This window comes from Rhopilema esculentum, chromosome 21 (genome assembly GCF_057945365.1).
Source record: "Rhopilema esculentum isolate cy_ngs chromosome 21, ASM5794536v1, whole genome shotgun sequence".
Lineage (NCBI taxonomy): Eukaryota > Metazoa > Cnidaria > Scyphozoa > Rhizostomeae > Rhizostomatidae > Rhopilema > Rhopilema esculentum.
This window is the reverse complement of record NC_142835.1, coordinates 2,432,956-2,459,930: the sequence shown is the minus strand read 5'-3', so window position 1 is coordinate 2,459,930 and position 26,975 is coordinate 2,432,956. Positions and strand designations below refer to the sequence as shown.

The following is a 26,975-nucleotide window of genomic DNA, read 5'->3' as shown; positions in this document are numbered from 1 at the left end:
TGAGGCGGCACCATGGTTGCCACCAAAGGAAAAGCAAATTTTCGGATTTTAACGCTTCCAGTTCGTTGGAAAACGCACTCTTTCAAATATTTTTTATTTATACAATCTCACTTTAAAATTTATTTCCACAGGTTAAATGCAATTCTTTGATCTTACTCGATTTTTTTGGATTGCTGTTCTATATGTAAGCTTATGCAACATAACTGAATGGATTCACTTTTGATTTGGCCAAAATCTCTCAGCACAGATGGTCGGTATAACGTGTTGGGATTTTAATAATGATTTCGCGTGAAATGTTATTTGACTTTTTCAAGCAATGACTTTGCGTTACTTTCAAAGCCAGGTAACCAGCAGTTATAGTTGTCAATCCACCTTGGAAATCTCTTTAAGCAATTAAAAGAGATCTGGATATCGTGAATTGCAGTTGACGCTTCCTCCGAAAAACTGTAAGGAAATTGGACACAAGGCAAAATTTTAACCAAATAAGAATCTTGTTTTCAGACTTCGTACTAACAACAAATCTTGAAATCATTATTGCTTAGTTTTGTTTACATCGGGGGGAGGGGGGAATATCATATGTATCCAGTGGAGCAACTAACATTGCCTAATTCCTTACTGATTGTAAGACGTGAAGGTCACTAAACTACCTGATGCGTTTCTACCACATAACGGATTTTTACCTGAAATTTCCTTTTAAGCTTCTTTTTTCGAGGGAGGGGGGGGGGGGGGGGGGGAGGGTGTAAGTGCGCAAACCTCATTTAAAAGCTTACCTACCCTCTTGGCGTGATTCAAAATAATCTTCTACAAGCTCTTGCGCAACCTGCATGCTTTGCGACTTTTTTTTCAAAACCGGCCTAATATCGTACTGCATGAAAATACAAACACATCAAATTCTCAAGACAACTGCCGCTAAGCATGCCGGTTGCGCAAGAGCCTTTAAGGTCCTGCTGTCTTTTCAATATCAAAACAAATTTCTTCTGAAAAAAGCTAAACCATTACGGCCATTAGCTCAACGAATTTAAGTTAAGTGGAGTGGGCGGTGTGAGTTGAAACGTCAAGTCAAATCATTATGATTATCAAGCAATGTGTGCCAATGGGAATTTATGAAGATATAATATAGCGGCAAAATTGTTTCACTGGGAGGCAAAAAAGGCCGTCTAAATATATATGAAAAAGGCTGTGCTCGTCCGAATTTGACGATTCTTCCTTCCTCGAAAAATATATTGAGTATCCTCCTATCACGACCAGTTTTTTGAGAAGGAATATTACAGCAAGAGCAGTTGATATTCTTTACCCAAAGTTGATCAAACTTTGCTGTTCGTTTCTTAAAAACTGCAATATAATGCTCTGTAATGGCTGGTCGTCGCTTGAAATTTGGGAATCGATTGCAGATCGAAAGTCTTCTTTGTTTTCTCTATTAACACCTCTAGTGACTGTTTTTCGGCTGAAAAATAAATCGGTTAGAATTAAAAAAGGGCAGGCGCAGATTTGAATATTCAGACAAAGACGTACGTTCTTTTTTAAACTGCCAAAACAGTCAAAAACAGTCAAAGCAGGAGAAGCAGATAATTTTGCCGAGGTTCGATGTTCAATTATTGATTTTTCTAAAACTACACCATATAAATTGTTTCGAAGGCCATGTAATAACAGTTTTGCATAACATTTAGCATTTAATGATTTTGACACCCAAACAAAAGAGGAATGAAATGCTGGCTACAAATTTCATTCTGCTGGTGGTAAAAACATTGAGATTCTTTCTCCTACCTCGCATCACCAAGATTTGTTTCCTGAAGTTCCAACTGAACTTTTTCAAGAGTATTCAAGTAGGCGAATTCTTCGAGAATGTCTATATCTTGAGAGAAGAGTCAAGGCAAAAAAACGTGAGACGTAGGAACACATTGTATTAACCAGTATCCAACAGACGGTATCACTTAAATGATTCCCCTGTTCCTGCTCATCGAATGTCAAAATTCTGGCTCTAGGACAGTTTGCTTTCGATTGGGTGCTCTGTTATTAAATTTGAGTTATTCCAGAGGTTATTCTTGAGATAAAGCCAAAAAAGCAATCAAAACACAGAGAGGGCATTCAAATGCAAGAGACCACGCTCAGCATAGTCTCCAAAATGCTTTGCCTTTACGATCAGCCTATGAAATTCAACATAAATGTACAAAATATCAATTTAACCTTGGCTCCGCCAGCCACGTAGCTGTGCCCCCCCAAATGAAAATTTTGACAAGAACTTGCCCCCTTTGGTTACAGTTTTTCCGAATTATATTCTGAAAATTTGGCATAATTATAATTCCGTGAGCTTAATTTAGTCCAAATATATATGTTTGTTATACATCTGTTTTCTTGTTTCAAAGCTTGCCCCCCCCCCCCTTAGGAATGGTTCTTGCTCGAGTTTGCCCCTGCTAGCTGACATCTTCAGCTACGTGGTTGGCTCCGACACAGGTTGGAAAGTGGAGGAGGGGAGCAAGGGAAAATTTAACCTTAATAACAAAAGATTTTGAAAAAAGTCATGGCTCCCCGGCCCTCTGCGTCGGAGGCACTGTTTAATCAGCCAGACCTCGAAATTTTGACCTGCACGGCTAAGCGTAAGTCTTCGGTCGAGTTTACCATCCCATTTTCCTGCACTGCCATCTTTATTCTGAGAGAGAACTGGAGATAACAGGATAGAACAGGGGAAAAGAGGAAAAGAGAGGGGAGGGGAGGACAAGAGAGGGGCGGACAGGACAGAATAGGGGAGGAGAAAAGGAAAGACCGATGGGAGGAGGGGATGACAATAGAGAAGAGGGAAATGGAAGAGAAGACAGGGGGCGATGGAAGAGAATGGGACAGGACATAAGATAAAAGACAGGATAAACAACAAAAACATAATTGCAGAGAAAACTGTACAGAAGAGGAGAGAACTCCACAGGGCAGGACACTGTCTGTCCTAAAAACCAATGCTGTAACTTCTATATTCTAAAGTACTCTAAGCTATCATTGTAGCTATACTCACCAGGAAAAATATCGAGAAACATACATCGACGAAATGTTCGGTTTTTAGACGACGAAATATGAAGAATGGCAAAAACAGCCTAGTCAATCTATGGAAATCAAGAAACAAAATCCTTAACTTACAAACAGCGAAGTCAAGGTGTTTCTCTGTAAAGACCCGGTCAAACGAACTCAAAATTTCACTGAGCAACGCTAAACTTCTCTGTTCAGTAAAAAGTTCAGTTCGTTTGGCCACTTGCTCAGCTTTGCTCAGCCCTACTCAGTCCGGCTCAGAGATTTTTGAAGTAGCCGCTGCGTCCAAGATTTTAATCTGCACGATATGAATTTAAAAACACTAAAACTGTATTAAAGAAGCTATGCGAATGGTGTGATGATTTCCTCTTTTGTGCGGGCTGTAGCTGCCAATGCAGATAATGGCACCTAATTTTCCTCGGTGTTTTCTTCCTGCCTCAAATATTTCTCTGCCTTTATCGCGCATATTTTTGCTATTTCATACGATTCTAGCATGTTGGTCCATTAGGAAATCACGTGTCTTTCAATTTAATCGTTTTCTGGTGAAATTAACATTCTTGTTCCAAAGAGTTTGATTTTGTTGGGATAATTTGCATAAATTAACATAATCAATTCTAAAAGGACTGCTCGATCAGAATGTATCGATAACACATTAAAAGAATGGTTTTTGATAATTATGCAAGTTTTTCATTATTTGAGTGCATTTATTACGTTGTATTCTGAAAAATTCTTCTAAACGTGGTCTGAATAGAACCTTTTATATACAAAGAGTACCATTATTTAAATGGTCTTGCTAAATAATCGAACGAACATCATCAACTCTCCTACTTCTGAGTTAGATATGAAAATACCTCTACAGGCATGTATTCACGTGCCTCTTCTAAAACCAACCATACACAAGTTGCCATCTATACTCAAATGTATTTATTGCTTGTTAATCTTCGTCCCTCACTAAATGATGAAAATTTTACCCGGCAACATGTTATTTGAGAGACTCATTCATCGCTGGAACAAAATACTTTTAAAACAAAATCCCACACCCCAAAAAATTCCGCTACAAAAACGAGGATATTTTTCCATCTGGCGGTTTTTCAACGGTGAATTTTCTGCCTTGTCAGCAAATAAAGGATGGCTCACCCACTTTGTTGGCAAAATGGGATCTTGATATCTCCTTTGGTACCGAAGATAACGTTACATGAAACACAGAAATCAGAGCTATTAAACAAATGAAAGGATACTGGTTATGTATTTAAAAAACTGCTTGTACTTCAAGCCACCGAGTGTTGTTATAGTCTTAGCCAGTTGCTCGAACAAGATCTCTCCTTTAGGCCAGTTATACTGCAACAGAACGATCAAATGGCCGATGGTACTGTCTTGTCTTGTTTCGTATAAAGGGCCAATTTTATCCTTATCGGGGCGAATGTCTACATCGGGAAGCTTATCCTGCAAACAACAACAAAAATGTTCGAGAATTGCAAGTTACGTCTTTCACGCCTTTGCATTAGTGCTAGTAGTAGGCTAAGAGTTTTGGCTGATCGAGATTTGTACAAATTGTTATTTGAATCCCATTTTCGATCTAATCAATGCTGTTTTAAATAATTTCCAGAGTTTCGGTATTGTCGAATTTCTGTCCGAAGGTCAAGCCCCGGTTTTACCCACCGAAAACCGTCAATGATTTAAAAAGAAGACTTAAGAAACAGGAGATTACAAGGAATGTATGCAAGGACTATCATTATTATGAGACAGTGAGCAATGGTTGCTTTATGACCCCTAAAGCCTTGGATGTAGAAAGCTATTTCTGAAATATTATTGTTGGTCTACTTGAGTTGTCAAAACAAAAAATAGAAAAATATAGAAAGGGTGAGAAATAAATATAAAATAGAAGATATTACCAAACAAATATCGTCGTTGAAAAAATATTACTACAATATAATTTCAAAAAGGCACAAAAGCATGCGATGTATATTCTGAATACTGGTATTAATATAGAAATTCAAGGAGAATCTCTCTCAAGGAGAGAAACCCTAGCATAAATGATAAATAAGACAACTAAAGCTTAAGATCATTTACAAACTTGAGGATATTGCTAAAAGTAACCACAAAAAGCTATTCCAAAATTAACCGAAACAGTCCTTCCCAATATCGTGTTAAACCCCCCTCCATATGCAATGTCCCTGCGTTCGGATGCTTATGCTCTTCGAGGCCAAAAAAAAGTTTGACGTGAATTTTCATCCATACAGGGAAATAGGGGATAAAGTCATGTGATGAAAAATTTCAATTCCTTAAAGGCATTTGACACAGGTAAAAGTTGCTTACAGCCACTTGTCCACGAGCGGTTGACCAATCAAATTGCGCACAGAGAAAAACACGTGAACAGTTTCCGCCATTCTGCAAATCGGTGAAATCCTAGAGCAGTGCGCAGTGGTTCACGTGAGCAGTTTCCAATTCCTTTCTTGTGCGCGTGCTCTGATAAATTTTTATTGGATTTGCTGTACTCATGCATGTCAAATGCCTTTAAATAGGATGCCTGACATTAAATTTGAAAACAGTCTGACGTCTTAATGTTATGTTTTTACAATGTATTAGTGACCCCGTTAAACTTTCTTCTAGGTATCATAAAAAACTGCACCATGATTTTCGCAATTTTTATAGACACCAAAACGCAAGAACTCAGTCAACATTTATCTCCAGCATTCCTTTTAATTTTAAATCAACAGCTTGACATGTCTCAGCCGATAAAGTAACTACCTTAGCAGTCGTCCCCTTAGTCTTTCTCCTGCTGTATTAATTACAAAAATTTATCTTGTTTTTCATCAAAAAATAATAAATACCCCCATCGAATGATTGAAAAAACTGTTTCTGACAAAGACGATAGTCGTTTAAAGGATGGGGAATATGTTCGCTGTAAAATTTATGCTTGTTCACCTTTTCCATTGAAAAAATCCCCTTGTTTCCTGGAGTTTTGTAGACACTTTTCAGAGCAATATTCAACAATTAAGCTAAAATAACTGATTCGATTTGGCCCTCAACTTCTTAAAAATGTTCAGAATTACGCTTTTTACTAGTAAATGACTCTTCAATCTCTTTGCTTTCACGACAACAATATTTTGAGCCTCGTAAAGAGCTGATAATTGAACTTCTGATAAGCTTTCCTTTCGATGTCTCTTATCTGCCTTGTTTAAATTGATTGACTTCAAAGTAGTTTTTTCTTTTTTTAAGAGTTAACTGGCGCGTTTCGGAGTTATCTCTCACTAAGCGATTTCTAACTATTTTAATGAACACTTTGCCCATAGATTGCTCTCCAGTTTTTTATTGTTTCAACCATCTCTTTTGATAGGTGCACTCCAGTGCCGGTGTAATTTGTATTTTGGTACCCTATGTAAAAGTGTAACATTGTGAAATGCAATATGATTCAGAACCCTATTGTTTAAGTGCTTGGGTACATTTTTGCATAACGAAAATTGTCTTGCGTTTGTGTTCCCGGACCATATTGCATGCTAAGTTCCATCATTCGTTTTGGTACCTTTTTGTTTAAGTGCTTGGGTGCGTTTTTCCATAACCAAAATTCTCATGCGTTTGTGTACCCGGTCCGAAATGCACTGGCCCTTAATGGATTAAACTTTAAAGCCGCGACGTTTTAAAAGCCTTCGTAATAAGGGCCAGCATTGAAAAGCCAAATTGGACTAAACGTCGTAGTGGCTGTTATTGAATAGAAAATGGGAAGAAGTGCCAAATAAATACGTTTATTATTTCCTTATCAATTTTTTTCTTTTTCATACACTTTGAACAAGGTACGACCCTAACAAACATTATCAATCACATAGCGATAATATAGAAACAAATAGAAACAGAAAACTTATGGAAACTAAACTAGAACGATTAAATACTCTTTTATTAAGTTCAAACAAGTCATCTGAAATGCAACTCGGTTGAAAGATTCTAGAAATGTCGGTAAAAAAGATAATCACCTTAACGCAGAGCACCAGCAAATCAACGCAGTATCCTGTGACGTCATGCACGCTGGAAAGGACAACACGAAGACAGCGGCCTACAGGAAAAGAAGGTAATGTGATTTGAGAAAATGCGAAATTTCGAAATATCGTTTTTTGCAAAATAATTAATAACTGTTACAAAACACTATTTGCTTCTATTAATAACTGAAAACAAGCGATTCACATTTAAGCCAGTTCTATTCATGCAAATACCCTTGTTCATGCCCAAACTAACGTTCAAAAGTTCACTGACAATTGTTGGAAAGTGGCCAAAAACAAGCCCACACCAGAGTCCAGAACGGCCTAATTGTGAATTGCCCAGGCCAGCTAAAGACGATAACAGTAAGCATCCCTGTAATTGATTAATATCCAACGTTCTGCATTTTGTGCTGTTTTAACTCTTTTACGTCTGTATCCACTTTTTCGTTTCCCTTCCTTTTGTTTCCAAGAGAAAGGACATTATTGGAATGGTGGAGGGCAAAAAGAGAGTACCTGGTAAAAAAGAGAGTAAAATTATACATTCTGCTTACCATCACTGCTTCCTTTTGAAACGCCACTATGATTTTCATTTGAACTATACTCGTAATCACCTTCTTTGGAAATTGTGAATATTGCGTTGATGGCCATCTGAGAAGCCTCCTTCTCGTGAGGAAAAATACACAAAATGAGGAAACATAACAAAGTAGCCCTGGCCTAATCCAATATCGTTTGCTACACACAGTTATAGAAAATGCTTTAATATTTCTGGTAGAAGTTATGGCAACAAAATATCATTTTATGCTTCTTCAATACTATTTCTTCTTCTTTTATATCTTCGCCTTTATATTTTATATCATCCTTTATATAAAAGTGGACCATCTTTAATCCCATTTAAAAAGCCAAATACTCGGATTTAGCCCCCATCGCTCCCTACAGCGCTGCAGGTCCCTGAAACAGCAATAAACGTAAGGATAAGATATGATTTTTGTTACTGAAAAAACCGTCAAAACTTGCCTTGTACTCTCCAATGCAGAAGAAACACATCGCAAGCTGTGTATACTGTCTTGCCTGATATCAAATTGAAAAGAGAGAGATTGACACTTTGATAACTAGCACTAAAGCTTGCACCAATGTCATTCAGGCATACTAGTGCAATAGATATTTGCATATACAGGACAAACCGGTTATCTCGAGCTGTAAAACGAGCTACAGCTGTATTGAGAACACTTTGCAACTCAAAAAAGTATTTAAAATGTGTAGTGTAACATTTTGTCAACGAGCTTCAAGACAATATTAAATTTGTGAATGTAACCTTGGTGTTTGACAATATTAAATTAGTGAATGTAACCTTAAACTATATCTAAACAAATATCTGAATCGTTAATACTTTGAAAGACGACTTACAAAAACATAGTGGCTGATAAATTTGGTAATGCACCAGATGTTTAAAATTTTTCGACAAAATTAACGCGAATTAGATTTTAGCAAATAAATCTGCACAATAAAACTTACTTCCACGAGCAAATAATGGCATAGAATTACGAAAAACTGTGACTAACTGATTTACAGGATAGATCCTTCGACGAATGATGCTGCTTTTTCGAGTTTATAAATTCGATAATATCTCGATATTTTTTCTGATAAAAAAGAAAACATATAAAATTTGGCAAGGAATTGAGATTTATATTGTTGAAAATAAAGATGATAATAGAGATCTTTGAAAATCTAAATAATGATGATGACAATGGTGACGATGAAAAGTTTAATAAGCATTGCTGACAACAGATGGTACTGTAATCAACTAAATTGTCGTATATTGGCCGCTCACTTGAACTCCACTTAAAAATGGGCACTGTCGCAGATTGAGGTTAAAAATCATTAAATGATTGAGTTCCAGTAGAGAGATTTTGAGAATTTCCAATCTGATTAAATCTTAGAGAATTAATATTTAATTAACGTTTTGTGAAGCAAAGTTTCAGCTGACTTTGAAAATGGATGAGTGTGGATAAGCAATTTAAATAATCTTACTTTAATTAAATAAACAAATGAGCGAATATTATCTTAGGCAAAATGTTTTTGTAATATTATCGTTAGCCGAGTATAATGCAGATAAACATATACACACATACGAGTATAATACACACATAACTCTGAGGAAAATTCATTACATCATATTGGTGAATCTAGCACGAAGTATTACAGGCATATGCATGCATTAACTAATTTAGATAGCAGTCAGGTCGCAATGTACCTTAACATCATAAATCACTGACATGACCATTTGGCTCAGATCATGGCAACAAATTATTTTACAATATATTGTAATTAGTTTCTGCTTGTAAACAGCAATATCAAAGTCCTGTTCGTAATCTAATCCTGACAAAAAAATCTTATGAAAGGTGGAACTCTAATGGACAAATAATCTTCAAAAGGATTAAAGTATACGTTTTTCCTAAAAATATTTCAAAATGTGCAGTAGGCAGAATACATAGCCACCATACCTGGAAAACCAAAGAATCGATTTGGAAAATTTCAAACCAGCTTTTCTCTTGCATGGACCATTCTTGTTCCAGCCTTGTGAACTCTTAGAGAAACATTAACATTGAATAAAAATATCAATTCAGAGGAAAATAAACATTAGATCATTGACAATAAACAAGCAAGGAGTGAATGAAAAAGGAAATAACGGTATCGAATAGAACATTATAAGGATTTCGTGAACAGGAATATAAATCGTGTTGTTTATTTTATGATGAAAACGCATCTGTATCATTAAACATGAAACATGATATTTATAACATATCAAGCTTGGCTTGATATTCATTTGATTATCAGTAATACATATAGGTTAAGTCGATAAAAGGATGATTGAATATCTAGTAAAATACGAATGATAAAAGAAAAACTGCTTGACAAAAGTTACTGCAATGCTGAATGACAAGATTGCAGAAACTTTTCCTCTTGTCAAAATAAATTTTACCGAATGTATAATTGGTCGATATAATGATATAAGTTGTAACTAACTGACCAGATGACAGATGACAGGTTATTGATTGTCAGATTATGTTGAAAAAAATGCAGGCCAGGAAATAACGAGGAGCTCTTACAGTTCTGTTACAACCAAGCTACGAGGACAACCTATAATAGGCTGAGGTGGTAGCTAGATTATTCTCGGAAAGACAAGAGGGTTAACCTCGATCTCAAAATAAACGGCTGGGCCTCGCAGGGATCAAATAATAAAAATTTAATTACCAGTCCTGTGATAAGTGGGGAGGGGGCAACATCAAGTAGGGGAGTAGCGCCAAAGCTTGTTGGAGTAGAGCCCAGAGCAATAAGAGGGCTAGAATGCACGGTATCTCACGTGATGCGGGGCAGAGCAAAAGCGGTACCTTATTGTTAAAAAAATGAGGAAGAACAGTCACTTTGTATTGGCATCGTAAGGTCGTGATAATTGTTCTCGATAGTCAGATTGATATGAAATGGTCCTACTTCAAATGGCAATTGAAATCTGAAACCTTTAACTTCTTAAAGAGAAGCAAAACTAGCTGCAGATGTATTTTGTTGTTGACCAGTGAGAGGATTAGACCAAAACACAAAAATTACGAAAAGGAACAGATGGACTTTCAGCTATACAAAGAATAAAATAATGTTTTCAACTGACATGCAGGTGTTTTTACTGTTTTGGTTGGAATAACATTCAAGCTGCACTTTAGTTAATATATTTCTTAAGGCCATGGGCTGGCGAAAATAAATTAAATTTTTCTGCAAACTTTTGCATAAGGTGCAAGAGCCTCTGATTCACTGTCAGCAAATGGTACCCTGACATACTTTATAACGTATCGGCGTTCAGGCGTCCTGTTTCACACAAATACATCTCTTTGGAAGATTTTTCACTAAAGAACAAGTATGTCACTAGGTGCATTCTTGTATCCTAGTTGTAGGGTGGCTCTGAAGCCGTATGGGCACGGATGAGGGTGAGGTGAGTGACCACACCCAATGAAGTAACAGCCTTAAGTATACATTCATTTGAAACATATTCTCAGTTAATTGATTTGCTGGTAGTATTTGTGATGCAGTTTTTGCACATTTTGTACTTTTTGTAAATCAGTTATACCATCTTGTTGTGGCTTTTGTACTTCTCATTTAGTGTTAGCAGTTAATATCAGAATTTTAACTGTGTAAAGGCTCAGGTGTTGCAGAATAGTTGGATCGAAGTGCAGAGAAACATCGTTTTTGACAAATATATGAATAATTTACTGATATGATGAAGTGACAAAGAATGTTGAGGAGATAACTTAGGTGAATTTCGTGAAAAAAAGATCTGTAGACTGAAAACACTTGCAGACAAACAGTCTTACTGTCTGATTAGCGTGCATATAAATTAAAATGTAAACGTCGAGAACTTTAAACCATGTGTTTTACAGAAGACCTTTCACATGCGCAAATGCCGAAGTGCGACCAATTCAGATACTCCTATGCTATACAACAAAGTATAGGATGTAGATAAAACGATTAGATGCACGACAGGAGTAAGACAGGGATGTATGTTAGGTCCGCGATTGTTGAATCGTCCAATGAACGGGATTTAACTGCTCATTGCGTGGCTAAACGTGCGTGGCTCGATCTGCGATTTGCAGTGCCAACATTCATATTCTCGTTCATTTTGTGAAAAGGTCCCGTCATCATTTTTTTATTTTCAAAGCAAAAGGGCCCGGGCGCGAACGCTTTTTGCCAACCGGGCAAGACCGCGCTTGTACGTCGCTCACTAAAACTTCTCTGCCGCTGTGCTTTCTCAAATCTTGTTCGGCACTCATCACTGCCAATAACCTATTTGTAGCCTGCGTGTAGGCTCGGAAATTGAAAAGGGGAGAAAAGATTTTCTCTTCTCTTCAATTTGTCAACAGAGTCTTCACGCAGGCTACTGCAAGAGAGCATCCAATATAGTAAATACATTAGTAAATACTATTTCATTGGATTGAATTAAACTATTGTGGCAGCCTACAGTGGAACTAGCTTACGGCGCAAAACCTTACTGATTGATCCTGAATCTGTGACTTTTGCAAGCGTTTGTTTGATTAACTCACACAAGAATCAATGAAATTTGGCAAACTGTCCGATATTCTTAGGCCCAAGAACAAACAAGATGCGAAAAAGTAAAGAGACCAAAGATCAAACGGTTATTTCATAAAACAGCATTCTTAGATTTATAGTCGAATTCGGCAGTTGCTGTGATTCTGTCCTTATGTACCATCTTGATTCTTAAAGTTGAGGCCATCAGAAATTGGGGGCATTATAAATTGGGACCATCAGAAATTTGGGGTCATCAGAAATTGGGGCCATCAGAAATTTTGGGGCAATCAGAAATTGGGTCCATCAGAAATTGGGGCCATCATAAATTGGGGCCAAAAACTGACAATATCGCGACTTGCCTTCGTAAAAGGCACACAAAACACGAGAACTGGCAAAGGTAAAGCAGGTAGAAAATGTATTAAAGCACGATAGAAATACGAGAGCTACAGCTCATTCGACTCCTAAAGGTCTGCTTTTGTCAATGCAAACCTTGTATTTTAATAAATGAGCTTGTTACATTGAGAAACGGTCTTTAAAGGGAGGTACATAGAGGTTTAATGTAGACTATCTAAGTTCTTTGTTTCATCTTGGAATAAATGACTGACAAGCAGATGGACAGCAAACTGTGCAATTGACGGAAAGAGTAACTTGGTTAATAACAGGTGTGGGGAGTATTGTTTGATACAGCCAACATTGCAACTGCAGGATGATTTAATCGGTAATTACTGGAACACATATGGTGAATGAACCGACAAAATAATTGCACTGATTGATTAATCTGAATGAATAACATACCTTTTTCGAACACACTGCTTGACTTTAGAAAATTCCTGCAATCTATTGCAACTTGTAGTGTATCTGATAAATCGATATTCTGTCCTGGATGCACTGAAATAAAAGGATAACATTACTGTGCAGCTTCTGTAGCCAATTTGAGTTCTGAAGTAAACATGCAGTGAATATTGCTATGTGTTAGCTCTAACGAAAAATACAACAGAGCTACAATTTAGGACAGATCTGTTGAGACGAACCTCGAAACATGTGCCATGGAGCGCATGTTTTAGTAGAAGAAAGATCAACATTGAAAGGGGGAGGTTACAAAATCTCAATACCGTCTGTCCGGGGATGTAGCTTCAATTCGTTGACACCACAATTGTATTCCAAGTTTTGTTGGTTTAAGGTCTCGTACGTTGGAGACAAAAGAACAAAATGGGGTGGTGGTCAGTGGTGTCCAGGTATAAAACGTTGGCGTGCCGCACTGATACAAATACTTGGAAAAATGGAAAAAAATCGTAGCTTTGGGGAGAGCGCTCCAAAAACTCCGTACTTTTTCAAAAGATGTACACAGGGCTATCAATGAGTCTTTCAATTTTTATCTAAAATCGTCCGTTTTTATATAAAAAATTCAAATGTCTCGACCGATTTTGAAATAGCTTGGTTCTCAAGTTTATAAGCAAATTCTAAGACACTTCTTACAAACTGACCTGTTGGAGCAACGAGAAAATAGCATTGCAATAAAAAAGTAATATAATTGTGGACCCGTTACCAGGTAATATCTTTGCTCTTTGGTACACAATTTCTTACATTAAAGACTTTCTATGACAGTGGTTTTTAAGAATTTTGAGTGCGGAAGATCGTAAGAACGTTAAGCTTTGTTAGTCTCTTGTAAGGTCGAATTGAAGCGCGCTGAAGTCAGGTCCAGGGGCTGTACAGCGTACTTTAAAATAAGGCCAAATGTAATTTTTGTGGATGAATTTAGTAAAGGCTGCCACCATGTTTGGCGGCAAGAAAAATTTCAAATTATAATAATTTAAGAATAACCAGAAACTGCACCTCAAATAGATTTTAACAGGAGAAAATCCAAGGCAATATTCTTAAGGTTTTTTAATAACGAGGTTCCATAATTTTATCTGTTTAAAGGTTGACATGAAAAAGGAAGGGTCTTTCAAGATTTAGAATAATCTTAGCATAGCAGCGTATAAGATGTAGAAGAGAAATAAAAAAGACAGTTAATGAAACGTTTTAAAACGATCAAATGAAATAAATGAAGCATTTCTTATTTTGGTACTCCCTTTTGGACCAATTACTCTCACGGAACACATTTCAGAATTATTTATAGAGAAAAAGAAAATATCAAAGAGGACATATAAAAAAACAAAGATAAATCCATATTTCGAAAGTGTTTGGGGCCGGATGAAATCTTGTTGCGGAACGGAGGTTAAGAAAATGGCTGCCCTATGGCATTCCAGATTGCAGTTTTTTGTAGACATTATTCAAGTCAAAAATTTTCCTGTTTAAATAAAATTTAAACAAAATAAAACAAAATTTAAACTGTTTAAATATTTTTAGCTGAATTCATTATACATTTCAAAAGAGAAAGCTTTTGAGACGATGTTCCAAAAATTTTGAAGAATAACGCCCCAAATCAGATTAAAATGAGTGTGTCCTTACAGGTCGCATGCATCGAGGACCACAGCTCGGTCTAAACCAATCAACGAACGTAGGTCAGTCTAGACCAGTTAGCGCACAATATCTCGACCAAAACCAATCAACGAACAAGTAGCTCAGCCTAAACCAATCATGTCATAGGTAGTTTTAACAATTGTGAATGCAATTGCAATCTATATAGAGAAATTTCCTTTGAAAAAGGAAATCAAGAGGGTCGATTCGCACATCTATGTAGACTGGAGCTACGCCTTGTTCTGTAAAAGAGGACCTCTCCTAGAATGATTCTCCAAGCTTCATGCTAGATCCTGTCTCGAGGCAACTTTTGACCTGGATCGCATTGAGCGTAAAGTTCGGAGTAGAGCGTGATAAAATCGAACAGTTAAAAAGAAATCCTCATTACTTACTGGAGCTAAACTGTATGTTAACATCTTCTATGGAGACTTGAAACTCCAATGATGAGCCGGTAGCCTTCGGGAGAAAGCAGATGCGTGCGATGCGAGTACAAAAAACATTTGAACTGTATCAAAGAAATAAATGCAAGGGGATATTTGTGCAAATGCAAAGGGAATGCATGCACGAACTTTCTGATTAAAGAATCTATATGTTTTCCTGAACTCTAGACAGTCAATGATATTATTAAGTTTGCATGCATGACTTCACTCGTTGCTTTGCGCTAACTGGGTCTTGTATGAAAATAAAAAGGAACAAACAGGCAGGTTCTAGAAAGATTATTTTTGTAGACTAGCGAGCCGTCTACCTTGAAAGATATATGTCGTGTAGTATAGGTGAAAGTGCTCCCGAGAACATAAATATCTGACAAATACAAAAAACACGCCACGAAAGAAGGAAGAGAAAAATATACTACTTTCTGGCAGGGGGATGGAAAATCAGCTTTATGGTACGTGTATTCCCAGCCTGAATGATATCAAGAAAATTATCTCAAGTCCCATTACAGAACGTCATTCTAAAACTTGACTGACTGTTTTATATCCTGACGATTCGCAAAAAAATCACTTGGTTGCCTGGGTCAAAATCGGTGACGAATATCTGATGCGTTTTTGAGATGAAAATTGTTAATTCAAAAAAGTAGCTCAACATTGTTTATAAGTCTTCTCTTATTGGCAAAGCCACCTGTCTTTCCTGCGATCTTTCGACCCTTCTCAATCTCATCCTGTTAAGATTAAAAATTCCAAAATGAAAGGAATAGTATAAACATACCGAGCCATCTTCAACTTTTTTCTTCTTTTTGGGTGGTCTAGAAAAAACACAAAGTTTTAAAACCGTATAAGAAAGAAAAATAAACAAAATAATTTCATTGCATCCCAGGATTCACAGACACAACAGTATTTCAAGCCTGCATCAAAACAGATTATAGGGGATAAAAGACAAAGGGCCTACTTTGATGATGTTGACTGACTGTTCATGGTTTGTCCTATATGCTCGAGGTTTTCCAATAATATATATTCAGCAACATTCGAATCACGCTGCCCTGTTTGAAAAACGAGACACAAAAATAATATGGACTCGTATACCATACTGTTTACCATTTATTATTACAGTGGTAGTAAAATATTAATAGTACCTTATTAATAACTTTCCAGTAAAATACTACTACTAAGTGATTGTAAATCATATATATTAACAGTAGATCATCGAAATAATACACCATAAAAATAGTAATAGTAGCGTGTACCCCTATATCAGAGCCACAAAAGTTTGGCCATTGGAATGGCAAAGGGGTTTCTCCATTTCATTATATCAGCACAAAATACTATTCCTTGGCACATAGGAATTATTACAAAATATAGTGGGGAATGCAAGACCAGTTCTGTTACCAAATTTTCTGTCGATCAACTTGGCACAAATTCAAACTTTTATGCCGAGTACAGTCTCTTATTAAAGGCAGATATTCATTTTCTAACTTAATAACGAAAGGCTTCATTTTTTAACTTTAGTATCTCAGATACAGACAAAATTGTACTTCGATAAATGGCAAACTTTTTTTTAAATCGATCGCCCCTCTATTAGGTCACAAGAGTGCCCCGAAAGGGATGACAATCTTTAAGATCCCTTTCCCACCCTGTCATTTTTTCGAAGCAGTAAACCACATAATGCTGGCGTTGATACAGATAAAAAACTGTCGTTGATATGAACATAATAATATGATAATAATACGATGATAATACAAGGAGTACCTTTCCTAGGGCTGATCATCTTTGAACAATAGTCAATCATTGTATGCAGGTAAACCTCTAGTACACTGTAGAATAATCCCCATGGTGACTTGGCATCTTTTATGCTATTCAAAGCCTTCCACTTGCTTCGTATGCTCCTGAAAAAGAACGTAAATTTATACCTTGGCATTTAAAGTCAATAGTTTTTTAATATTTTGTGTCAGTTATTTTCATCTGATCTGTAAATGAATCGACAATATTCGTGAGTTACTTTCACAATGGCGTCAGCAGAATCCTAGGTACTAAATAAAAGATATGGTTTATCCCCTGATGGCTGTCAAAGGGGCTCCTGTCTATTTTACAAACAGAAAACATTCTTTAATCACCCATTCCCCCTTTATCATCCTGTCCTTCCCTCTGTTAACAATGCACTTTGTAGGCCTTTCATGCGGAGTCTTTCCAGAGGCCGAAACCACTCAAGACCTTTCTTGCTCACGTTTGCTGTGGATTTATGATATGTGATAGTTCTATTCAGATTTCTATCCATCCAAACAAATTTAGAATTCTTTCAAGAAAGTAATGGCACAAAAATACCAGAGAATAATTCTGTTTCAAAAAATCTACCTGCTTTTTGAAGGGTCTAGTTTATCCTTGATTTTTAAAACATTTGTCCATCCGCACTTTGCAGCAAAGAGAAGAAGTATTTCGTGTAAAGACTGCCACGGGTTCTGTCCGATATCCCCATCTGGGTCAAATGTAGACTCTCCATCCGAGGCAGCTCCACGATTATGGTACTTTAGTGTACTTTGGTGTATATTAAGAGCTATGAAAAACTCAAAGCTTAGCTCAAGCCAGTGGAACAGAGTCTTTTCCTCGAGATAAACTACATTCCCCTGCAAGAACCAAACCAGAACTTAGGCTAGAAAACCCTTCAGATGGTAATGCAACCCTCTGAAGGAAACAGAAACAAATGTATAAAATATATGAACAATGGAGAGTTTCAAAACACAAGCGTAGGCAAATAATCCAGCCAGGCAAAGATACAGGTAAACATTCTAAAGATGGTAGAATCCAGCATTAATTTTGTTTTCAACTAACATTATCCACAAAGCTTGAAGCAACATTGTTTTTCGATAACATCAGCAAACATATTTATCAAGTTTACAATGCTGGAGCTGTTTACCCCAACCCTAATAAGACTTTTGATACGATAAATCGCGTTAAGTTATGAGATACGCTCCACGCCTAAAGATTCATTGAAACATGGCTTGATTGCATACCACATTCTCAAATAAAACGCAATCGTGTCGTTCAATAACTCTATATCTATTAGACTGATGATCAAAAGTAGGCAGAGCAAGGATCAATCACGGGTCCTCTTTTACTTAGCACCCCCAACGACCTTGTATATTTTAGTCTACAACAAGCTAAACAATTTGTTGCAAAAATAAATTTTCAAGAAGTCAAGAACTTTGCACTTAGACACAGAAGCTTATTAACTTTGACACTCTCGTTACACAAATGAGGATTGCATACCTTATGTTTTGTGCCAGGAGAATCAACCTGAACTTCAGGGCTTTTCAGAATAACTGGGAGTACATCACATACTGAAATTTAATAAAATGAATATCATGGTCCTATATTACAGGAAGAAAGCGATAGCCCTCACCCTCTACTTACAAATACCAGTTCTATTAAATCGCAGTAAATATAAACAATAAACACCTCCTCTTTCTTAAAAATACAAAAAATGAGACTTAATTGAAACTGGAAAAGCAATAGGCTCATAAGACAATCCTAGAAGACCAGGGGATAATTTGCATGCTTTGATTTAGGGGGGGGGGGATTGGGGGCACAAAGACCTTTTTTGGAATAGCAAATAGATTTTGGAACCATCAGATCTAATTAGGAAATTATTGAAGGGCAATGGGCCTCCAACTGCCCTAAGATGCTGTGTGCGAAAGACAATAAACAATTTGCTTATCAAATGGATAGAGCTATAATCTTGCAGCTAATGTCTATTGCTAATGAAGAAATATTTACCAAGCATTTTCCTGTAAATATTCAGTGGGGTGGATGACAGATCCTCTTTTTCTGTCTGTGTAAGCAGCTCTGCTAATTTCATCTGAAAGGAAAAATGGGAAATTCCAGACAAACCTCTTTCTCACTAAAACAGAGAAAAATAGGAAGGAGCATCTAAAACAATAAAAAAGTGCTTTGAGCAGTTGTGTTTCATCAAAAATTCTGATATCAAAGTGAAATTAAATGAAAACAGGCAATAACCAAGGCACAACATTGTATTCAGCTTATTGTATATAACAAATTATATGAGATGTGGTACGAAATAAAATAATACGGTACTAACAAAATATAACTTACACCATACTGTTTTGTGCCACCATGGAACTTTTTCATAACTACCAAAGAAATTCGGCATTTTTCTATTAAATCTTTTTGATTATCTGCAAAACATAGGAGCAAAAAAAATAACAAAGAGATGTAGTGGCGAATTTGAATTTTACCATATCACAAGCTTAAATACGTCGCCAGCCTTCAGGGGGTCATCCTTGCCAAATTTGCAATCAAGAAAATTGATTAGCATGTAAAATTTTCAGAAGAACACCAATAAACAAGAAGAACCCCTTAACATTGCATGTGAATGTGTGACTTAAGCCTTTATTCAATCATTTCTAGCGCATTTCCGTTCCCTTCGCGTCATTATTTTCATCGCTTTATTTCCTTGAATTAATTTCCCGCCTCTCTTTCATAACGTTCAACCTAATTACCTCCTATTTATTTCAGTCTGACAAGTCAAACAAAAAATACTCGTTACACCCAACTCATAAATCATTGATTTTAAGTATAAAGAAGTAAAATGCCTGCCAAACGTACTTGGAACACCCACCAATTTACGCCGCATTTGATATCTTTCATTCCTTTCATGAAAAAAATTGCTACTTCCGCCCCCTTCCCCCTCAAACAATGTTGATGATTTAGAGAAATATCATAAAAGAAGAGCAAAAGAAAGTGCTTCCTAAAATCCTAACCCGTTTGATAGTAAACCAGCATTGTTCCGTGGGGGAGAGGGGGATGATTGGTTTTGACCTTGGAGATTGATGTCAGTGTTCCAAGACTTTTGGCAGGCATTGTAGAACTTCCCTTATTTCAATATGACCTCAATAAACTATTCACTTGATTAAATTTGCAATTCCAAAACCAAATATTTAGTGATTTAGTGACAAGTTCTCTACATTAGTGAAAATTGCAAAGGGCATATATGCTTTCATTAAAGCTTATTTGAGTTGCTGCAAGAATAAGAGTAGCTTTCCCTAGAGTGGTTGCAAAGTTTCTTAAAAGTTCATTTTGTCTAGTTAATAAATAATTATAAGTGCTAGCATTCTTGCAAAACACATGAAAGTGGAAAATGTTTGCCTAAAGATCACTGTGACTACAGTGAACGATACAGACAAAGCTGAGCATATAACAATCAGAACAAGCTGCTAAACTAGTAGCGATTATAAGCTCCCAGCAAATAGATCATTTTAATAAAAACCGACTCATCAACTGTGTACCTGCGTATCGCAATAAAAGCTCTCTTTGATATTTCATTGGCAAGCTTTCTGACATGTCTAGAAAAAATTCAGTGAATTGATGATATTATATTTTCCCTGGCAGCTGAAAAACTATACAGATCGTATGCGTTGAACAGGTAGGCAGGTTAGCAGCTAGTAAATAGCCAGTATCAAGATATCCTAATAACGCTTCAGTTATTAGGCACTGATCTGTGTTTCTGATGGTAAATAAATAGGCAAATACAAATCCTTTATTGAACAGCCTCTCCAATTAATCTATCTATCAACATAGTATGCAGTGTGTGAGATGCTGACACTGGGGGGAACAGCAAATCATGTAGTAGTTTAGGGTCCTTTTTGGTTCTTCGTAGTTAATGGTCCTAGGGGTCATAGGGGTCCTATGGTCATAGAGTCCGGTTTTTCCAGTAGTCATCAGAATCTTCACAAATGCGTCAGACTATTTTTTACAGTGAGATAAAAGTCTCAAATGGGTGCAAAAACAGGTCTGATGGCTCAATCATCACATTCCCAATGTATTCATATTACGTCCTTACTCTTATCAGGGTTGCCGATTGCTTAAATGGTTGGCGACCAAACATTCAACAATTTTACAGTTCATGGCCAACTTCAGCCAGCCAAACAAAACATTCAAAATCAGCTAAATTTTGGTTAATTCTGTGGAAAAGTAGTTTGATAAAATGGCTTCCAACGTTAAAGTAACATACATTTTTTTCTTTCCATTGTCTGCTAACTTAGACTTTGTTTCATGTTTCGTTACTGGAATTTTAAGGTTTTTTGACATAATGTTATTCATTCTTTGTGTAAAAATAGTTTCTTTGCATTGTACTTTCGTTTTGTTTTGCTTGGTTTTTCATTTGCAGCCAAATTCCAGCCAACCTCTGCTTTTTCGCTCGAATCAATTTTTGACAGCCAAGCTTCGAAAAAAGGCTAGATAGGAAGCCAGTGACATTTATCTGAACCAAGCTTATGAAGTGAAGAAAATCCGCATGAGAAATAAAAATCATTCAACACTGGATACTGTTAGTCCTCGAATAATCCCCCGGTGGCTTATTTTACACAAAATATTTTAGGACGGGGGCTTATTCGAGGGGAGGGGCTTATCTAGCAGTGGGCAAAAATATTACGAGGGTAAATTTTATTCTTCATGGATGGTCAGTATGGTTTAAAATGCAGATTAATTAGGACAAACCTGTTGCTGTAAGGGCAATTTCTCAGCCCATGGGGTCTTATTTGAGGGTGGGGGATTTTTTCACAAAAATTACTTTAGCGTAGGGGGCTTTTTAGAGGGGGCCTTACTCGAAGATGGAGACTTAATCTACGACTTACAGCAACCTAAAATAAAAGCATAAGTGCATTGTATTTTTGCAAATTCTCTATTAAACCAGCAACTTGAATGAAACTAGATAGATAGGAGTCTGTATTAGATGTATGAAATATTTTATGCGTGTGATTTACAACACACGTGGACATTTTTTTATGATGAAGACTGATTGAACATACCACGCAAAAATTTGGTTTCCACATCAAGTTCATTGACATTTAAGTCTTGCGACTGAACTAATTTCTTTAACTCTCTCCATAGTATTTCTTCCTTTGGGAAAGTTTTGATCCTACAAAAACAATGACAGCTTTACTGAATAGTGTATTAAAAGCTACATATATAACATTAGAACATCCATGCAAAAAATTGAGATAGCTAACATCCTTTGAAGAACACACTTTACATTCAGGTGATGGCCTTAGTGGGCTCCATTTTGTAGAAATAATCCTCCAGCCTTTTTAATGCAACAATTGGTTCAAATGGATTTATTTCTCAGAATACAATATTCACACTGCTGTAAACAATTGAGATATGGCAAATAATTTATATACTTCATTATGCTAGAATGTAAGTTTAATTTTCATACATTTCAAAGAAGAGCCTTCCACAATGGTTCAGCTTTCCGCTCCTTTTTTCCATAAGAAAGGCTTCATACTAAAAAAAAACAGGCGAGATCAAACATATAATTCACTTTATCGCATACTACTGCTCTCTGGAATTCCAGGCGAAGGAATCACCAGGTAAGGTCACTTTGAGAGTAAGGACCAGGACACTGCTTGATAAGCATAAGCTTCTCAGTGTCCTAAAAACTACTTCGGATGCTAGGTAGAAACAAATACAAATATGAAATGAAAATTTTAGCTCATCTAGTTGCTACAGGTTTAGGTTTTATTAAGAACATTATACCTTAAACCTTTTTAATATTGTATCATATATTTTTATTTCATACTAACTCTTTATAGATAGTTGGCCTCAATTAGCTTCTTTATAGCTATCAGCCATTCATTTAGTACGTCAACTTTAAACAAATTATTTATTATTATTATTATTATTATTATTATTATTATTATATTATACAAATGGTGTTGCTTCAATTCACAGGAACAAAATAAAAACATTATTTCTGACATTATTTCGGTCTTTGTGTTTATGATGTAAATTGATTACCATTGAGTGCTATCAGAACAGGATTTGTGGAGGTAATTGAGAGAAGGTGTAAGAAAGTGACACGAACAGGGTAGGACATGAATCCATGATCAGTTTACAAAGCTGATGGGTATTACCTTTAAAAAACTTTTAAGTTATATGTTAGAAAAACTTCCAAATGCTGCTTTATACAGTTCCTTTAGGCTAACTGGTTATAAAAGATACAGAATAAATTACAAAGTTACAGATATAAAGCTTATAAATTTAACACTGATTGCAATAGCTACAAATTAAGAAAAAATTGTGTCTTCAAACTTTTACAGTTAAGCCTTTAATAATGCAAATAATGAGCTCTTCCACTTCTTGCTAACAATCTTGGCATGTTATTCTGGTATTTCTATATCATATGCATAACATTCTCCCATATTTTATAAAAATGAAGCTTGCTATTTTTTACTTTAAGTCATCCAGCACACATAGCACTTGAACAAAAGTAAGTGTAAGTTTTGCATAAGAAAGCCTCTGATAAAAAATCAAGTGAAACACAATTGCCATATGATACAGATGGAAACATAGATGTGTGGCAAAAGCTAGGTTTTCAGCTTTTTCTCTTCTATCACTGCACCTATGAAATTTTAAAGAACTGTGGGTAACCTCCATCCAAGAAGATGGGGGTGCTGCTAGTTCAAGCTCGTGTTAATTTGTTAGTTATTCTATGTGCCTTATTGGAACTCTGGGAAGCAGGAAGAGACAGTCTATATGCAAGGCAATGATTGTAACAACCAAAAGGGAACCATGCATTCTCTTTTGCATCTTCTTGCTCTTAACCACTACATTTCTCTAGAGTGACTTTGATACTTTTACATGTTTCTAGAAAAATTGTGCCTCAGCATATTGATTGCCAGGAGGATTTGCGATTCCCAGCTAGTGGTCCTCTGCATTTCAATTATAAACAGGAAGCCTGTTTCCAACTGCTGATTGCTTTATATAGCTTGGTAGCATCAATTTTAACAGTGATAAATCATTATACAGTCAATTCTGGGTGTTTTAGGTGTGACAGGAGGGAGGGACTAGGGGCTACATTAAATGGAAAAATCCTTTCATGGGACATGCCTAATGCTTTTCAGGAGTGAAAAATATCACATGTCTTCTTTTATTTTGAGAACAAATCCTTAATGATTTTGGGTTATTTTGATGATTTCAAATATCTATCCTTCTTTAGTACTTTTATTTCAACCCTCTTCAAAAAGGCTTAACCTCTTATTTGGAAAATTCTGAAATCATAGGACTAATTTGCAGTGAATCCCGATAGAATGAGCCAGGCTTTCGTGGAAAAATATAGCAGGCGTGCTAACCAACACATGCCTGAAAACATCCAGGTGTGTGGTGGTGACATTTTTTTCGCCAAAATTTAAGGTAATTATGATAGATCTACGCAAAAATTGCTACACACGACAATGCTGAAAGCAATAATTTTGATGAAGATCTCTTCCCTGAATTTTTAGCATAACTACCTAAATTTTAACAAAAAACTTAAGTTTTTTTTGAAAATTTGAGCAAGTTTCTACACAAGAATAAACTGGGTCATTTAATATATCAACAAAAACACAGCCATACCAGTACAGGAATATGTTTGCTATGTCAATAGCAGTTTTTATCAGCTTCAATAGTGAATTCTTAGCAGAGTCATTGAAGACTTGGCATTCATCTGGTTGTAATGGTTGTTTTTGCATGTAGATCCATGTCCCCAAGGGTCGTCTGTTATCAAGCATGACAACTATTTTATATACTTCACTGACCAGATGTTGATAATCCACGAAGTATATACATAAAAGATCACGATTGGCAATTTTTTATTAAATTTAATGTTGCCAAATCTAGATTTAACGCAAAGCTTAAAAGAGGGTTAAGAGGGTACAAAAACCGAAATCCGCTGCTTTTTATCACATAATCAGTAAATCCTCTATTTTTGATAAATTAACCATTGAAAATGAAAATCTTGTTCACAAAACTTTACCTTCCTCTTAAAGGTTCTTGCTCAACCATCATGTCTGGAGAAACCGACTGTGTTTTGTATTTTCATGCAGTATGATATCAGGCCTGTTCTTTGAATTATAGTCAAAGCGTGCTGGTTGCGCAAGAGCATTTAAAATTCGAGGAAAAAATGTCTGTTATAGTCTCTTGTGTTTGGTATTGTTCACTGGAATGCCATGAAGCCTTAAAAAAAGTTGCAAACTTTTGCACAAATCTCTTATATTCAATTTTCAGCAAAATAAAAGTGCATGTTAGCATGTGCCAGGGCGTGCAAGTATGATAATGCGCCTTTCTGACAAAAGCCTGTTAACCCCGGATATACCAAATCTTCCAGTATAATGAACTAAATGCCTGGTCACTTAGATTTTGCTAAACTCTTATTACAAATTCTCTTGGTGCAACAAATCATGGATAAAACAAACTCTCTCATTACACACTCAATTTTAGCTTCCTTCATCACAATTTTCCTTTTTATAGTGAATAATTCCTAAATTTTTCATCTGTTATTTTGTTTTATATATTCTCAGTGTTCACTTATCACTTTCTCTTGGGGGAAATCATTATACATTGACAAAACATACATCGGCAAAACATACCAGCAAACATTAACTTTTTATGTTTCTGAAAATAGAGAAGAGATGTGTGAAAAAGTTTACACCTTATCAATGCTTTATGAACAATTTCAGTGAACAAATCAAAAACACAAAAGACTGTAACAGACTCCCCCCCCCCAAATTTGGGAGAACATAGAGCGCAACGAACAAGACTTCCTTCTTCAATTATAAATAATATCTTAATTCAGCTTGTTTGTTTCTGAGTACACAGAATGCTTTGGGGATAGCCTAAATAACCCATAGAAGACTTTTACAAATTTATCTCTGTTTATAGAACCCCAGACATGACAGCAAACAATTATTTAGTTCCCTTCAGAGTTGGTTATACCGGGATTCCACTGTATTTTCGTCTCTACCAAATCACTTGCCTATTAGGCAAGATATCACAGAACATCATGCACCCTTGCCAAGGAGCAGCAACTGAAAAGAATTTGAGGTATGTAAATCCTTTGAAATCAAGTTTTGAAATGTATGTGGTTGATGTAGCAAATTCTCTTTGCTTCAAGTGGGAATCCTCCAAACTTACAACTTTTGTCAGCGAATTACAATCACATGTTAAGTCTTAAAAAATACAGCCTTATGATAAAGATTACTACCTTGTATCCTAGTCATGTGCTTCTAAACTTAGTTATCCTCTAAACCTACATTTTTGCAACATTTAATTTAATGAAAAAATTATCAATCATTATTTTTATGATGCATTTTACATTTTTTATGCATTAAAATTTTATGGACTGTGAAAATTTTAGGTTGATCCACATCTGAAGCACATAAAATAGCTGTCATACGTGATAAAGAGGACCATCAGAAAACGGATTTACACACAAAACCCGCCATTACAACCAGATGAATGCCAAGTTCTCGGGGAAAATAACACTGTTCTTGCATCAGTTTGGTAGACATTTTAACACAAAACGTGCTTGCATTTCTTTTGTCAAATCTTAGCCATTTTGCGCGGACGAAGTGAAAAATGCAGGGATGGGAAATTTCTTCCGAGGGCAATATTTTGCAGGCGCAAAACAAAGTCTGGACTGGAAAAAAGGTACTTTTCTCGTCCCTGCTATTTAACCTCGTGTTTATCACAGCTTTTAGGGAAAATTTAGGTGAATTATTTTAAGCAAGAAGTTATCTTCTTTGTTTACGAAAATACTTGAAATATGACTGAATTGTGCGAGGAAGTGCTAAGAAAAGTGTTATATATGTGCAAAAGTTGTGGATGAAGAAACCATGTTGAATTCGAGGAACAACAACAACAAAAACACACCTGAACAGCAAATGCTTTCGGATATAAAGATTTTGCCGTCAAAAGCCACGATTTTGCACCATACAAGTCCCCTTTTGATACCGAATCTCTAGACTGGTCGACAAGCCATTCTGCACTACAACCTGCTCCATGCTCTTTTTCTTCAGGCCCCTTCATTTTCCTTTTCAGGTCCCTTCAACTTAGCTCTCTCGGCCTTCAGTCCACAACTGGAGCGCGGCGCACGCAGCAAACACGCGTTTTAGCAAAGGAGCCTGGATCGAGCCGATTGCACATTGTCACTCTCTTCCATCTTGAAAAGCAGTGAGAAAACTGAACGTGGTCAGGTGAG

At 36.2% G+C, this 26,975-nt stretch overlaps 1 protein-coding gene across 1 annotated transcript; it reads right to left on the bottom strand.

Annotated features, from left to right (window-relative positions):
- Nucleotides 1-715: 715 nt before the first annotated feature.
- Nucleotides 716-26,803, bottom strand: LOC135684875 (integrator complex subunit 10). The gene is made up of 21 exons (XM_065200566.2): nucleotides 26,648-26,803; nucleotides 22,176-22,243; nucleotides 21,769-21,878; nucleotides 20,248-20,304; nucleotides 19,055-19,137; nucleotides 18,719-18,800; nucleotides 18,212-18,282; nucleotides 17,300-17,568; nucleotides 16,697-16,833; nucleotides 15,900-15,990; nucleotides 15,720-15,756; nucleotides 14,906-14,969; nucleotides 12,849-12,941; nucleotides 9,485-9,567; nucleotides 8,543-8,620; nucleotides 7,998-8,051; nucleotides 7,535-7,643; nucleotides 6,981-7,060; nucleotides 4,251-4,455; nucleotides 1,765-1,852; nucleotides 716-1,444 (listed from the first exon to the last, which is right to left on the bottom strand). Exons 1-21 carry the CDS (start codon nucleotides 26,801-26,803, stop codon nucleotides 1,291-1,293), a joined length of 2,169 nt encoding a protein of 722 aa, XP_065056638.2. The 3' UTR covers nucleotides 716-1,290.
- Between the last annotated feature and the right edge of the window lie 172 nt (nucleotides 26,804-26,975).